At 40.5% G+C, this 17,725-nt stretch overlaps 1 protein-coding gene across 1 annotated transcript in view; it reads right to left on the reverse strand.

The window, feature by feature from the left end:
- The window catches only part of LOC126390887 (ankyrin-2-like), a 56,451-nt gene that overhangs the window by 26,240 nt on the left and 12,486 nt on the right, over window positions 1-17,725 (reverse strand). Inside the window, exon 2 of the mRNA XM_050045382.1 lies at window positions 3,952-4,053. Coding sequence (XP_049901339.1) covers window positions 3,952-4,053 — 102 coding nt within the window. The remainder of the gene's footprint in view (window positions 1-3,951; window positions 4,054-17,725) is intronic.

The raw sequence follows: 17,725 nt of genomic DNA on the forward strand, positions 1-17,725 counted from the left end.
CCACCACAGACTCACACATACACTATCTGTCACACAAACTGATCTAAATCTCCTTTACTCTGAGCTGTAAGTGAAAGCTTCATTTAGCTAATGGACGCTCAGCCCAACACAGTGATCCCTGGCAGTTTGTAGTGCTTCCTGGCAGGAGGGACACCGCTGAGCTCCGTCCAACGCAGATTAATATTCCCGCCCCTATGACCGTTGACCTTTGTTATAATCACACGTGGTAATAAATGGTCACGTTTATTTGGTGTCGTTTTATGGGCCAAATTGTCAGGGGGGATGAATTTAGAGGAAAAAGAGGAAATAATGTAAATGCGTGCAGATTAAAGAGCAATACCACTCACCAAGGATTAACATTTGGGCAGATTAAAGGGGAAGTCTGGCCTTTAATTGTGAGGACATGGAAATGAAACCGCTCACATACACAATCACACTCAAGAAGGGACACACTCATATGGAACAAACTCTGTCACACACAGATAAGCCCAAAATGTACAGATATTATATTATAAACTTAAAAAACATACTTGCGTGCTCACAAAGTCACGCCAGTCAAAGCTGGGGGCTAATGTTTTCTGTAAAGCAGGAGTTTCATTTATCTCACTTACTCACTGCAACAGTCTGAGTGTAGATTTGGCAGACAGGGAGTGTGTCTCTTTCTCTCCATCTCTTTAACTAACTTGGACAGCCCTCTGCCCTTGGCGCCAAACTGGCCCTCGCCACCCTGTTGCTGCTTTCTAGGATCTGACTCTTTAGTTAGCAACTACTACACACCGCCAAGGGCAACACTTAAAATTCCTGTGTGACGTTCCAGCTTCTCCTTCTGTCTTCCAGATGTACAGTTTGAGTTAAGTCAAGAAACTTCTGATGACATTATATCTTTTATTGTTAATTTTAGGATACAATTCCCGAATCATAACACTACAGAATATAACTGTATGTATGGTGGCTATAACACTGCAACACAAAACAAATATTTATAAGCTGAGCTAAGTCATTTTAGCATGTATGCATGTACGTATGTATGTAGCATGGCAATTGTTTAGCCTACAATTCTGTTTCTTATATGCTATTACCCACTTAGACAAGTCTTGCTGGGCTTAAATACTTGTGGCCCTTAGAATAATGAATAAATATCAAATAAACGCCCATGTTGCTGGAGGATGTGATTTCACTTGTTGCCACTGCAGATACCGACACATCAGTGGGCTGAGAGGAGATGATGTGTTGAATAAAATCTTGTGGCTAATAGACAGTTTTACAGTTGGAAGACAGCCTCTCAAGATAAACGTAAATGTGGCAATACTCAAGGGCAGAGGCCTTTTTCTTTCTACTACTGCTGCAATGTTGTCCCCTCCACTTGCAGTCGCCATTTTTCTTAGCTCAGCTGCCTGTTCCACCAGTAGGGACTGACCTCTGGTGGAGGGTGCTGTGTACTACAGTATATTGCCTCAATACAGCATCTCCGTACCAGATTACTAAAAAGAGGAGCATCTGAATTTGTGATATACTGCTGATATGCTGATATTTGTAAATAGACGACTAAGTTACAGTAATTCAATTTGTATGTAGATACAATGAAGTTCCTCAATTTTATAGTCACTGAATCGACTGATATATTTTTGATCTATATAGCTTCACGTCTGTTGTTGCTGTTATCAACAGAGCTCTGACTCTCTTGACTGTGATGCTGACACTACTATTATAGATAATGGATCTGTAATTGTGTGGAGTGCTTTTCCACTGACATGAATCTGATCCACCCATTTCCTTGAGCGCAATTCTGCTGCTAATCACAGGTAACGTAATACTTTTGAATCATTGCCTAGGTCTCCTTTCACCATGGTAGATGTGGAAATTGGCATTTCCTTGAAATATCATTAAGCTTCAGATGGCATCACATCTACACACGTCAATTACAACTTTCAGGATGGTCACAATAACATGAGTGCATCAAACATACTGTCAAAACCACAGCCTGGAGGAGGAATACAAGTACTGGACTTGTAAGAATGTGTGTAAGTATGTGCGTAAGCTTGTGTATGTATAGATAGAAACTCACACGCGTACATGCTCATGTTCATTTGCATTCATGTGATGTATATTTGAATGCAGCCATTGACAATGAAACTCAGGGATTTGTGCGTCTTCAAATTTTGAAGGGAGAACGTCACACTGTGCATTTATCCTCCCAATAAAAACATCAAAGTAGCAGACGATTTTTTTATTTTGACAAAATTAAAGAAATTTACACCATATATTGATAGAGAAAATCCACAAAGTAGGTGCATAAAAATCCACCAGAATGCAGGAAATCAAGTTTTTGAAATTTTCTGAAAGAGGAACCCCAGACTCCTGTTTCATATGTGGCCCCAGTATGTTGAAACAAAACCTACGTGCTTGAATGTACGTGTGTGTGTGTGTGTGTGTGTGTGTGTGTGTGTGTGTGTGTGCGTGCACGATCCATGTGACCAATTAATCAAGTAAAATGAGCTACAGTTACCTCATTATGAGTAAGGTCATATGAGCTGAGTGGAATTTATCTCTTGTGACTCTCAATACATCTACTGTGTTACAGTATATTGGCCACTCTCTCTCATAAACAGTCACACCCAAACACACACGCACGCACGCACGCACACACACACACACACACACACACACACAAGCAAAGTGAGAGCATCACTGGGATATATATATGAAAATGTCACTTGCATTTTTGGGCACTTGCAAGGGCTCAAATGTGATCATCTGACCCCTGACAGATACTATGAAGGGCAGGGCTCTCCTGTTGCAAAGAGGGAGCGGTGTGTGTTTGTGTGTGTGTGTTTGCAAGAGAGAGTTTGGAATCACAGCCCTGAAGAGTCAAGCTTCTCTCTTGGTACACAAAACAAAAGCCATGGTGCCCGTGACAACAAATAGCAGAGTTATGGGTGGGCAGTTGCCACTTTTCTGTATGCCAACCAATTACAGCCCAGTGTATAAATAGCTGCTATTACACTGCTGGAGAATTACAAAAGGCCAACAGCAATGAGACAGTACAAAATACAAGGTGCTGATGAAATGCACGCCCGCACACAACACACACAATCAGTCACACACAGTCACACTCTTTTAAGCTACCTTGTGACTTCTGTAAATCACACTGACACAGACAGGACGGGGCGGGTGTCCTGAGATCTAAGGGGAAGTATTTTACACCCTCCTAAATCCCTCCTCCCCAGTGGAAAGATGTTGAGGGTGGGTATGGGGGGTAGGGGCAGCTGTCAGAGGGGCCGTCACATACGGCTGAGATTGGAAGGGAGAATGGGTGTGGTGGAGGGTGGAGGAGGAGAGTAATCGTAGATGGGAGGGTGGTTATGATCCTGTGAGGGCAGCATGGCAGGTTAAAGAATGCGCTGACCGAGCTTGGTTGTGTGATGCCGCCGTGACACAGCAGAGTGAAGGTTAGTTTCAGCAGGTTCGACAAACAGAGCAGTTGACAGCTTTGACCTACTTCTGTGACATTAGCATGTGTTGTTTGTTACTTACATATGTGCTCGGTGAGGCAATAAACAGCAGATTTAAGAAAACAATTCTGGCCAGATGTACTAAGAAAAAGTTAAGTTAGAGTTAAATTGTATGTCTATGTTGAAACTGCTGTTAAATGAACATGACAAACGTATTTATCAAATAAAACAAAAACTAGATTTATCTGAATATAAAACAGCTTGTTTTCCTACAAATATTCATTTTGCTGACAAGATCTAGACATTGATTGATGACAACAGAATGAGTAATAAAGAAGCACAACTAAGACTGTTTGTCATTAAGTCAAAGGGCTTAAGACTTAATCCTTCCATGACTTTTCGACCCTGCATTGTCTTCTGATGAGTTGTGTTGCACAGCGGGCATCACACAGTGGCGTAAGCGACGGCTGAAACAGAAAGGTCATCAAAGTTTCCTTACCTGGTTACAGGTGCTGATGTCTACTCCATTTTTCAGGAAGTCCAGGACTTTGTCAATGTTTCCCGCTCTGGCAGCCCGCAGGAAACTGGTGTTGCTGTCAGACTGGAGAGAAAAAGGAGGATGATATTAGGAACAGGAATACAAGAATGTTTTCAATTTTTGGTTTCATTAAGTTCCAGGCTGACTTTCGCTATTTCTGGTGGAGGTGGAATTATATAAAGGTAACATTAAGAGTTAGTTCAGAACGTATTTGGGTCAGACTGTATTATAAATATGTGTTAAAAAATATGGTGCATATAAACAATTTTTTTTACCCAGCACACACACACACACACACACACACACACACACACACACACACACACACACACACACACACACACACACAAAAAAAGTTTTCTTTTTTGGGGCTTTTTGCATTTTTTTAGATGGTACAGCTAAAGACTGTCAGGTGAGGGGCAGGACAACAAGCTCAGGGTGTCTCAGGCCACTGCTAAGGACTCCTTAGCCTTAGTACATGGGGTGCACACTCTACCAGGTGAGCTACCAGGGTGCGCAGACTATGAAGAGTTTTTATGAACTGGCCTTTAATTTTGTTATTTCAAGTGATCCAGTTTTTTGTCTTAGTTCTGTTTACATCCATAGAAAAAGATGGGAGTAGCTTGTTATTACTGTGCATGATTGCAATTAATTTGATATAAAAAGCTAGTACAAAGGGCTCAGAGAGTGTTTTATGGTTTTATGGAAGTAATACTTCCTGCTTGTATCAATAGTTTCTCTGAGTAGGCTCTTCTAAATTTAACCACCGGACATCTAGGCTGCACAAGCAGCTGCAACACACACACACAAACACAAACACAAACACACACCCTGAATAGTGTGCTGCATTTATGTGTATGTATATTGAGTTCCTCGGACATACGTTTAACTTCACTGGAGGTTATGTTAAAGTTGTATTTAGAAGGATAAGGGTTGGAAAATGTAGAAAATAAAAATATTCATGCTTTACAATTTATATTTGTATATCTACATACATAAATGCCTATATATCTATGATAGGCCAACATCAGCTAATAATAAAAGTACCACTATGTTGATATATGTAGGGCTGCAAGTAACTACTGTTTTCTTTATCAGTTAATCAGGTGATTCTTTTTCGATTAATCAATTTAGTCCATAAAAATGTCCGAAAAGTGCATACAGACAGTTCTTAAAGCCAGAGTTAATGTCACTGTATTATGTTTTTTTAAAAAAACCCCTCAAAAACCAAAAGAACTCAGTTGACTGTCACAATAGTAAACACAATAATTAATTTTCTGTCACTCAACAAATCAATATATCGACTAATATGAATATTTACAAAGATATTACTTCATCAGATTAATGAAGCTTCTGTTCTGCTAAATGAAAGCCATACTACTTTTGTAAAGAACTAAGGGGTGAGTTAATTTCAGAGGGTGCTGACAAGGTTGTAACCTGTCATCGGTCTATCAAACACCACTGCGTGTTAACGTGTGAGGTCAGCAACACAATCAAACTCCTCATCGCACGTCTGTGATGAGTACACACCCGTTTGGGATCAAAGGTCAAACCTCTCACATGGGATGTCACCACACACACACAGACACAATCGCCAGCAGCACAGCAAAGAGATTAACACAACACGCTTTCTTGAAAACTTCATCGACATGACAGAAAAGACATAAGCTGATGAACCATGCTTCTTTCTCCACCTCTTACCAGTGAATCATCAACTTCAGATCCAGAGTCAGCGGCTCCGTAGTAGTCAGAGTGATGGTTTAAATCGTTGTCACTCCCAGTGGTCTTCAAAGCTTTATCTGATCCACAGGCCTTACATGTTGCTGCATTGCCCATGGTTACCATACAAAATCAGTTAATAACTTCCCAGCTACACCTAAAAAACTGTGGCCTTCCTTCCCTTCACTTCACTCACTGTATGGTATTCTATGGTCCAATCCCTGCAGTTTTTCACTTTGCGTCCTTAGGTAAAAGCCTCACTGGCCCACTTTCCTGACACTTAGCTGCATCAATCAGTCTTACATTCCATTAAATCTGTCCACGTCTTCACTTACTTTACTATTACCACCATCCTTCCCCTCATGGTGCCCTTTTATCTCTTGCCCAGCAAACTCTCTTCCGCCTTAGATACCTCTGCCTCTGTCTTACTGTGTGAGCTGCCAAGGCCCAGTCCTGCCTACTACTCCTCTAGCTCTCCTTTAACCCTCACTGTCTCTCCCGCCTTGGCTATTTTTACCCTCCCAGACCCACTCCTCAATGAAGACCACAACCCCTTGCTGTGTGTACCCCGGGTGGGGTTCATGACAGCTGGGTTTGAGTCTGGCTGGAGACCGCATGGCTTGTTGCGCTCTCCAGGAACGTCAAAGGGTCATAATGTAGTGACAAATGTTGAGCCTGAAGACAGTACTCAGATCACCTTATGCAAACCTTTGAAAACATTGTTCATAGGAGAATGTATAAAACGTCTGATATGTATGTATGTAAGACATGCCTCAGAAAACTTGACACCTTTTACCCGTGTGCATAGAGTTTCATCTCAGCACATGCTTTTACAGCCACCATTGCAGAATATTCCAGATGCTAGTTCATACTTTGGATAACACAGTTACATACCTTTTCAGATCACAAATGCACATTATAACAGACCTGCAAACACGTATGTTTGTAATTGTCTGCCTGTGTTGACGTATGCTTTTTTTCCAGTCACTTCATGTTGTCTCTCTGCCAAGCAAACACACTCAACAGAGATTGGATTGATTGAGAACCAGCTGTAATCTCTGTATCTGCACAGGATTTGACCTGCAGTTGGTCATGTAACAGAGGATACTGGATTATACACTGACTGTACTGTGTCCAAGTCTGTGCTTCCATTGGAGGAACACCAAAACTCTACTCAGTATCATAAATATCTCATTAGCAGGCACAGCTGCATTTATGTTATTTTATAAGGCCACTTATGGTTATTTTTTTAATCACTGTCATGGCCTGTATTATAACACACAATAATAACTTGATGGGGAGAAGTGTTGCCAAACAAAGGATCCCAATAAAGTGCGTGGCAGTATGTTTCTGTGAAGATTAGACCACTGGATCTATTTGAAGGTCATTACATCTCTAACCACTATTACTAACTAACTGTTAGTTGTAGATCTGATTGGCGGGCATAAATTAAAACTGTTAACTAGACCAGCTCAAATGTTGCTTTGTTCAACAGCTACACCAGCATTCTGAATCAGCACTGAAGGTTTAAGGCAAAGTATTGAGCACAAGTCACTGGAGCCCAACACAGAATCACTCTAGTTAGATACATGAAACAGATGAAAATAGACACGAAAAGTTAAGTGGCAGACAGTTTAATCAGGCTGATGTCTGTGCTCATAAGGCCGATAACAAAAATGTCTGCAGACACATTGCAGGCCCTGCTTATATCTGGTATTAACATGCCTTTTGGGGGATCTGATCAGAAGTGGACAGTGCAAAATATAAGTCTGAATAACCACCAAGACGCATTGTGATCGCATCACTCAAACCACTTGTTAAGGTGGTCTGGGACACATTTGACCACATATCTTTTATAGTGTAAATGCTAATGCATCCCGATGTGCCCCTGACAAGGACTACATCATCAGTGCAGGATGTGGTGGTTGTTTGGGTGACAGCACACTCATGCTCTATAACTTACCCATTTTATGCTGAGTTGGACAAAGTGTTATGTGACCATCTATCATTTTGCCCAATGGAAGGAGACGTGTTGAATTCTGCTAACAGCCACACCTCCAGCTGTACTAACACAACCACTACTGTAGCTAGCAAGCATGCTACAAAGCAGCTAGCAAAAGTGTTGCTGGAATAATTGTGCACCGTGCAGACACAGATGTGAACAACGATGTATCTTGGCTGTCCACTTCTGTTCGGATCACTAAAACACATGTTAATACCTGGTCTAAACAAGCTCTCAGTCTAGCTTTTGGATTTGAGAGAAAGTTATTCATGTTTACTCCGATTTTATGACCGTCTGAGACCATAAGAATGATGAGTACGAATTTTGAAAATGAGCTTAGCTACCCTTCAAAGTCACCATATTTTTTGGTTTATCCAAACAATGCTCAAAACCCCAAATAAATCAGTTCACTGTTGCATACAGTAAGACCAAGCAATCCTCTCATCTGTTTTAATTAATTTTCTGTCAATCAAAAAATTGATTTATCAACAAATAATGAACATTTACAAAGACATTACTTCACCAAATTTATGGTGTTGCTGTTCTTTTACTTTTGAGGAAAACAGATGAGTAAAAATGGTGGTAGACTGATAAAAACAAAAAAAGGTCTGCAGACACATCTCATTGTGCTCTGACACTGTATTATGGGGGCAGCCCAACCTGCCTCACTTAAAAATATAGTTATTAAAAAATAAATTTGACATTTAATGTTGAAATAATGTGCCCTTATCATGTATAGTTCACGTATTGCATTAATGAATGTTGCAGTGTTATCACTGCGTAAGCTGAGACAGTGTAGAATTTAACAGTGTTAAAGAAATGTTCATTTAAGTTCAGCACCTTTGTGGCTCATTTATTATTGACCTAATATAATTATAACACATATCAGTAGACCACTAGTAAAAACTGTTTAAAGCAGAGGCATGTTGAAAAACCCAGCAAACACTTCCTGTGTAGACCTGCTGTAACCAAACTATAGGTTAATTAGCAACAAGTCTGCTTCAAATAGTGATGATGTATTTGTCAGTGATAATATATTTTTTTTAGAAAAAATCTAGTTCTTTACTTGGTGGTAAATAAATCTGGTAATCTACCCAACATATTCTTTTATCTCAAACATTACCAGAATGTTGCTACAAGGTCTCAACATGTGAGCCTTTGTCACATCTGTCATCTACTCCACCATTATCCATCTCCCACTACAGGATAAATCATCTGAGAGGACAGCTGGACAGCAGCAGCAGCACACTGCACAGTCAACCACATCCACATTCCAACCCCCACAGCCCACTCTCACACACAATGGCCCAACACCAACGTTTATACAACACTCTAAAGTCTGAAAGAGTATGTGCTGATGAAAATATGAGATGCACAATACATGACACAAAGTTGTTAACATAATTGTGTCAGGAGATTATATGCGTTTTACCTGCCGCTTTCGTTCAGCTCTCTCTCGGTGACGTCTCCTCCTCTCCCTGGCTTTCTGTAGAGCTCTGTACTCTGGATTTGCCTCAAGCTCACGAGCTTTCTTCAGGTGAGCCGCAGCATGGGCCATGACTTCACCTTCCTACCTTCTTTTGTCTCAAAAAGTGGTTTTACTAGGTTACACTTTAACTTTCATACGTCCTTCACAAACAGTAAAGACCACATAACCACATAACCTTTGGAAATGCTAAAAAACTGTGTTTTACTGTCTGAATTTTAAAAAGTTATTAAGCCTCAATCATGCTGTGTAAACACTGTGCTACGTTACATGAAGAAAAGCAACACGTTTTGGTCAATTTTCCAAATAATTAAAAGAAATCCACCGTCAAAGTAAATTTCATCTGAACACCTCAAATTAAATCCTATAAATGCTCCAAAAAAGATCCCATCTTCAAGGTGACACTGGAAATAAATGACAGATGGGTATTACTCCCCTCCTCTTCAATTATCCTATTTTCTTTGCTTCAGTCTTCACTCTTCTTCGCAGAAAGATCAGGAGGAAAATCCGCTTTTGTCCCCCAATACCAAGCCAGCGAACAGCTGGATTTTGACATTCTCCCAAAAAAAAAAAAATGCTCAGAGGTCCACACATCCATACATGCCAACTGAACCATTCACAAATATGAGAGGCAATGACTGAAAAGGGTTGCTGAATGATGAGACCCATCGGCTTACTCACCACATGTCCCAACACACACACATGTTCATGAAAACCCTACTCCATGTGAACAGATGTGGCCACAAAGCGTGTGTGTGTGTGTGTGTGTGTGTGTGTGTGGGTGCATGCGCACGTGCATGCACGTGAGTGTTACTGTGTATGTGAGGAAAGTGTTTATTGTGTAAAGGGTTTAGGAGGGCTGCATGCCAACAGCCAGCTGACAGCCACCCTTGCTGCTGCAGCAAAAAATGCACTCTGTCCTGAGGGAAAGGGGGACAAATGAGGAGAAGGAAAGGTTATTGGGTGAGGAGGGAGGATGGGATGGATTAGAGGGGGAGAAAAGGATACAATAGGGGAAATGAGGTGAATATTAAAGTCATATTAAAGTTGTGAAGAACTTTCCAATGTTGGTGCTCCTCAGGTGGTAGCATAAGGAAAGGTACACCCCATGGATCTGACCTAGGGACACTGAAATAAATGAGCTTAACCTCCTGAGACCCAAACTTTTGTTTAGTATGCGTTTTTATTTTCTCCTAGCTATTTGGGATCAGTAGGACCTGATAAGTATAAAAAACAGAACACTGTCAACAATAATTAAGCCCCAGTGTCCTTAAATGTGACAATCATAAAGTCCCAGAGTCTTTATACGAGAACTTCCAAATTAACAGTGTCTTAGTTTGTTACTGTTGCTAAAATTGGTCAAATGTGTTGCCATATCAAACTACAAACACTGTTAATCACAAATAAACAAGTTTCAACCACAAAATGTGATCAGGTTTTGGACCTTGTCCACTTTTGTGATGGGATCAGCTGGAGACTGACCTGGCAGAGATGGCTGACATCTTGTTTTTACATAGATTCTTACTACCACTAGATGGCACAAAAAGTGTCCATGAACGGGACAATAGGATTAAGCTAAGTAGAATTAAGTATAAGGTCAAGTAAACCCAAAATGTAATGTCCTCATACGAGGACACGGGGTCTAAGAGGTTTACGTACATTTTTGACTGACTAACTGGCAGAAATAAGATCCAATTTTTGGGTATTTGCAAAGGTTCAACCAACAAGTCAAATCAATGGAAACGATACAGGTACAGGGCTGGGCAATATATCAATATTATATCAATATCGTCATATGAGTCTAGATGATGTCTTAAATTTTGAATATCCCCGTATCCTAAATGTCCATGTCATGTCTTTATGTCCGAGCCTTTCAGTGCTTGACATAACTTGATATTTCCAACGTGGTTATTTCATGTTATATATCAGGCAACGATGTGCATATTATATGACTCTTATAATCTTTTAACTTGGGCTGATCAATATCTCAATATTATATCAATATCGTGATATGAGACTTGATATTGTCTTAGATTTTGGATATCTTAATAATGTAGTCTTTTCCTAGTTTTAAAGGCTGCTTTACAGTAAAGTGATGTAATGTTCTGAATTTTCTGAGCTTTTACCCACTTATTCATTATAATCACATTACTGATGATTATATATAAAAAATCTCAATGTGTAAATATTTTGTGAGAGCACCAATAGTCAACCCTACAATATTAATGCAATATCCATATTGAGGTATCTAGGCAAAAATATCAAGATATGTGATTTTTTTTTTCATATTGCCCAGCTCTATGTCATCATAAATTATGTCAAACAATTAGCTGGATTTCTTGTGTTATTTTAACGTTTGTGCAAAAAAATTATTTGTACTATGCACAACAAAGAAGACAGTACAAGACAAAGTGAGATACTCTGGGACATAGAGAGGACATAAAATTAAAACAAAGTTGATTACATAAATTAAAACAATAATGAGGAGTATCTGCACAGAAGACAAAAAAGAGTGGGGAGGAAGAGAGACAGGGTGAACTTGGGTACAGGCTGTCCTGTGAGTAAGCAGAGAAGACGGGACACACCACTCGGTCCAGAGGGGGATCAGTGAGCAGTGAGCGCAGAGCAGTGGCTCCCAGTCACCTACAACTTACAGGCTTCCCCCTGCGTGAGGGGAAAATGGGTCAGTCTGAATCTCAACTGCACTGCACCGTCGGTACTGGTGTCTGATGGAATATGATTTGACAGCTTGTGCGTGCGTGTGTGTGTGTGTGTGTGTGTGTGTCCACCAACCAGCAGACGGTTGTCAAGGTCTCCCTCTGTCAATGCAGCTAATGTTAGGAGTTTGAAATTTCAGCACCAGGGACAGGGGCACTATCTCACACCTCTATTCACACATTTTGCCTGATGTGTTTTCACAGGCTCAGACAACAACAACAACAACAACAACAACAACAACAACAATAACTTCAGCAACATCTCTTTGGTGATCATGAATGGGTCAGATCTGCTGAATCTCACACACACACTGTAATGCTGTCTAAAATGCTCTACCCTGGTGCATACAGCCCGACCGCTACATTCAGCTCCATAATGATGCCGTTTGAACATTTCTGTGGTTGTGTTCTGCTCCTCTGGCACTCTCTGCTGGTGGAACAAAGAATAAGGCATTTCTTTCTTAAGGCAACAGCTAGGTATCTTTAACACAAAATCAAAAAAATAGAAGTAACAGAACATTAATACAGAGATAATGACTGTAAAAAACAGAAGAAGGAATTTCTTTTTACTTCTGATTCTTTTGCATCATTATTCCATGATACTGAAATTCCAAAGATAATTATAAAAAAAAAATCCTCAGATCTACCTGTTCATTTTTGAGGATAAAAGTTTAAATATCTTTACTTATCAGAAAAGGAGGGTGGCTGGGGTGTGACTTTTTTTTTTTTTTTTTATGTTGTTGTTTTTTGACCCTCTGTGAAGCTCTAAGGCTTCAGCCTCCCTGGCTGAGTTGGGGAAAATGCCTGACCCTGCCTCAACCATAAATGTGTTTATTTTTTTATTTTTAGCCAAATTTAAAGTTATACATAGAATAAAGTGATTTTGAAGGAATATCACTTTTTTAAGCTCAGGTTTGGTTATATTTTTTTTTCTGACTGAAGCGTTTGTTGCATATAATGTGTCTAAGGACTGTCGAAAATGTGAAAATCCAACTATGATTTTTGGTTTCACAGTTTCTGGCTATGATAAATGGTGTCATTTTGGTGATTTTTAAAGAAAACATGCCTTCAGGTTTGGAAGGCCCCCTAACCCAAACCCGTTTTAACCCCAACCTAACCTCAACCCCTCCCCTAAACCAAAATAATAATTAAAAAAAAAAAAAACACAAGTCCCTTCCATGTCCTAAATAATTTATTTGACATGCCTCCCCCTTTTAGCACCACCCCTCCCCCCTCATAAACAACAAACAGTCCCTAAGAAAACCTTCCCCATGACATAGTACAGTATACTGTACAATACAAGCAAATCTACACTTCTAAAAGTGACCACTGCTGTACTGTATTTCTCAAGTTACAGCTTTAGCAGACACAATCTATAAGCTTATTGATCAGCGTGTTAGTTGAGCCTGAAACACTGTTCTTACAGTAATATAGTTACAGTTGTGTGTGTGTGTGTGTGTGTGTGTGTGCACACACAGTATGTTTTTATTAATGCTAACTTTCCAGTGTCTATGCATCAGCAGAGGCTGATCGATGACCCCTATTGATCCCTTCCATCACTCGTGCAAGATAATGAGGATCAAGGAAATACATTTTAAACTAAAGTGTGTGTGTGTGTGTGTGTGTGTGTGTGTGTGTGTGTGTGTGTGTGTGTGTGTGTGTGTGTGTGTCCGTCCATTTAGGAGTCAGATTACATTGAGGGGGTGCTCTGAGGAGAGCTGATGTGAGCTCTTGTTTCTATTGTTTTAGTGGATCTCATGCATAGGGAGGGGTTAATGGTCTGCTTTTCATTTTATGGATCCAAAGGCTTTTATATGGCCCATTAGGACTCTATGATAGACAGATATGGGCGACGCAGAGACCATCATCCATATCACTGCACGTGCCTGTTCATGTGCTTCAAATTGCGAGTGGATGTGTATGTAGGTTTATATATTAAAATGTAGGGGAGAGTGGGGTTGGTTGACACATTTTTGTATCGACATGAAACCTGTTACTCACAGACCACTTGAACAGCAATGAAAATAATTTGATCCCTGAACAGATACATGTATCTGACAATAATTTATGGTTGTCGATGTTCTGGGATGCCGTGTCAACCTCAGCCTGTTTCATGTAGTGTCTGTTTTCAAAATACACTTCTGTTTTCACAGGAAATGTAAAGTCTGCATACAGTCTCTTTCAAAATAAACACACTACGTCAGTACAACACTGTGAATTGACGTTTTTTTCCTTCAACAACAAACTCACATGATTACATTTCGCTAACACATGCATGGGGTTGAGCTTAGGAAAAAAGAAAAGGGTTTGGCTTTACAATCTTACAGGAAGCCAACACCAGCCTCCCAGGTGAAAGTCGGTAGTTGTTGGACCCATCCATCACCCCACCCACCTGCAACTACTAGGACTTCCGCTGCCTCAACTTTCGCTGTTGTCCTGCTGCGTTTCTCCTTGACACCGCCTGGTGCCATTAAACAATAACAGCGACTGGTGGTGTATCATGCCGACGTCAAAGGACTGCTTTCTTTTGTCTGTGTCTGATGCCGGAAGTCACTGACCCAAGCCCCAGTTTTTGATGACTTCAGAGTGAGACTAGGTTGGTCTTCCAAGTCTTCATTTCAGTGGCTTAGTGTGGTTACCATAGGCTACATTTAGCTTATTGGTTCATGAAGACTATTGTGTTTGTTTCATTTTGAGAAGAAAGAAAGAAGGAAAGAAAGGCAACAAGTCAATAACAACAACTTGAGAGTAATAAAAAAGTTAAATAGTTGAACTTGTCAGGGGTTTAAACATAGGCCTATACCAAGTTCCTGCAGAAAAGATACACCTCTACTCTGAGTGCCCTGAAAAATTGTGCAGATTGACAAATAATAAAGTTATTTAATTTAATTTAAAGAGATGCTTGTAGGCTTTTTAATGATGACACATTACAAAATTAACATGTTTTACCATCTTCATGTTTATTCTTTGTCATTTGTGTTTAATTTTCCAATAACAAATATTGAGAATTCAATACTGCTTTATTCAGTTCTTTCTCTGAACTCCATTATCAAGCACAAGAAAAGTAACTTTTATAAATGAATACTGTGTAAAAAAAACAAAACAAACTGTGACAGATTGCCTATCACAACCTGCTTGTCTCTGCAAGTTCATTTTCATATCATACTCAGCATGAACTAAAATGAACCGGTGGCTGCCGGGGAGAGGGTTGAAATGTGTTTATCGATTTAATGATATGCTTTGGAACATAATTAGCTGTAATGTAAAGTACATCATTTGTAGTAAATTAGCTAAAACATACAAACCCACCGGTGTGTTTCTCTAACTCATCTCCGCTCCTGGGAGCCGGTATTTGTTTTTGCTTTGTTTGTTATTTCTATGGTTGTTTTGGATATTGCTGCTGTTGTTGTTTATGATTTGTCTGCCTGCTAATGGAGCTCCAGTGCTGCTGACTAGTGGAGTTCTGCCAGTGATGAGTGTCTGGCAGCATATAATGCATGTGGAATTTAATGCAGGGAGGATCTTTCTGTTTGAGATGACTCATTTAGACTTCTAGAAGCTCATACATTTTTCATGACCGCAATTTTCAATCCCCTCCCCACTGTGTCTCACTGAGAAATGCTAGTTTGCATTAGTGCTTACACCTGTTTGGTTTAAGCGATGCATTAGGCTTATGTTAACCTGGTGAGTGAGTGTGTGAGTGGCTGAAAGGTCTTTCTGGGAGTAATACTGCACAGTCAAAGGCCTAAATCCCTTGTGATTCACCAACAACCTCTGGACTCGAGGCAGATACAGCGGACTGGAAGGCCAGAACCAAAGAGACCCAGCTACTTCCCACACTTTAAAGCATTTTAAATTACTATCAACACAAGTGAATCATTGACCAAGGGCCATTAGATGCTGGCCAAGAAAACTCCTGCACAGAAGACAAAACGTGCAATGCCAACTTGTCAAACAACAACACATTCTTTTCCAGAGAAAGCTCAGGTCTGAACAGTTTAGTCAATTTCTGGTGTTGAGAAATGTTATAATCTATCACAGAGATGTCAGCGCTCAAAAGAATTGTTCCCAGGAACAGCGCCTAGGGAGAAACAGTTCCAGTGCATAACTCCCTGTAAATCCACAGTTTGTCATTTTTACATTTGAGCTTGTGCATGGATTAAACAAACAAAATGCCATGGTTACTTTGTGAGCATAACAGATGCTGGTAGGTGTATTTTGGAGCTTTGGAGAGAGCTACACTAATTGTTTCCCCCTGAATCCCATCTTTATGCTAAGCTAATTAACTCTTGGCTCCAGCTCCATACCTTCCCATTAAAGCAAAGTGAAATCTGTTTTGGTATGCTTTTAGCCTATCACAGTCAGCCGTGGTAAGTAAGACCTGCAGCCTTTGCTTCACTTTATTTTCTTTCATGGCTTCTTAATAATGACAGCACATCCAGAAATCTGGAGGAATCAATGCTCAAGACAAAACAAGAGGTCTGCAGCACTCACACTGAACTTTAGACTATACACATACAAACACACACTTATTCTTGTACTTCTATCATTGTGAGGACCCTCAACCCTATCCTTAACCATCACAACTAATCCCTAGTCCTTCCCATAACCTAAACTTAATTGTAACCTGAACCTTAAAACCAAGATGCAACCCTCAAACAAGGACTAGCCAAAAAAATGTCCTCACTCTGTTGGTTAAAAACTTGTTTTGGTCCTTACGATGTAGCAAATACACACACATGTACACACATACACTCATACTTCTATTTTTCTGAGGATCCTCAGTGTTGGGCTGTCGGTTAGCGTCTGTTGACCTAGTTGGCGCCATAGACGTCGGAACTAGGGGTGCGGGGGTTGCGGCCGCACCCCCTCCCATCCGCACCCCCCGCACCCCAGCCTCCCTACCCAATGCATGACGCTTTAAAAAAAATAAAGAATCTGAATATAAACTCAATTTGTCTGACTTATATTTATCTCTTTCATATCATTAATGCATATGTCTAACCTGCCTGACTACATACAGTAGCCTTGGCATCCAGGATGTTGTGTCCATCCTGCAAACCTTGCAGCCCCAAACCCGCTCCATGCTGTCGGAGGTGGAGAAGCTCATTAAGCTCATTAAACTCTGCACTGGCCCTGCCCATATCTGTCGCGGCATCCGAGCACTCTTTCTCAGCCTTGCGCAGGCTGAAAACCTGGCTGCGCAACACCATGACGCAGGAGAGACTAACACATTTGGCCATTATGAACGCTCACAGTGACCTTATGGATGAAAGCGATGTCTCGACCCTGCTTAAAATCTTCATCAGTAGGTCAGCTGAGAGAAGGTCCACTTTTGGAAATGCATGAAAGCTCTGAGGGCCGAATTCACAAAGAATGAACTGCGGCCACTGAAAGCACCTTGAATTGCACTTCACTTAAACCCGCAGTTTGCTCCGTCTTAACGTCCTATTCACAAAGGATATTGCGCTATTGATATACCAGCGCAAACACGCCCACAAAGTTTGGCAGCTGAGGGCAGTTTGCCCCTGATTTGCCCCTGATTGCAATTAGCCACATGGCAAACTTAGTTTTTTCACTTAACTGCGTGTGGCTATTAACGCTGGTATTAATTAGACTTTGTCTGGCAAAGTACTGAATACTGTATACCCTCATGTAGTGATGTCTGCTGGTGAGTCAGTCCAACAGTGTCGGATGGGTTGAGGCTGTGGATTTGACCAAGTTTGACCACTTTATCACTATTCCCTCTCACTTGTAGCTGTTTTTTCGTTATCTTTTGAATTTAATATGAATTATGGAACCGTCTTTGTT

The sequence above is a fragment of the Epinephelus moara genome, chromosome 5 (assembly GCF_006386435.1).
Source record: "Epinephelus moara isolate mb chromosome 5, YSFRI_EMoa_1.0, whole genome shotgun sequence".
NCBI classification, from domain to species: domain Eukaryota; kingdom Metazoa; phylum Chordata; class Actinopteri; order Perciformes; family Serranidae; genus Epinephelus; species Epinephelus moara.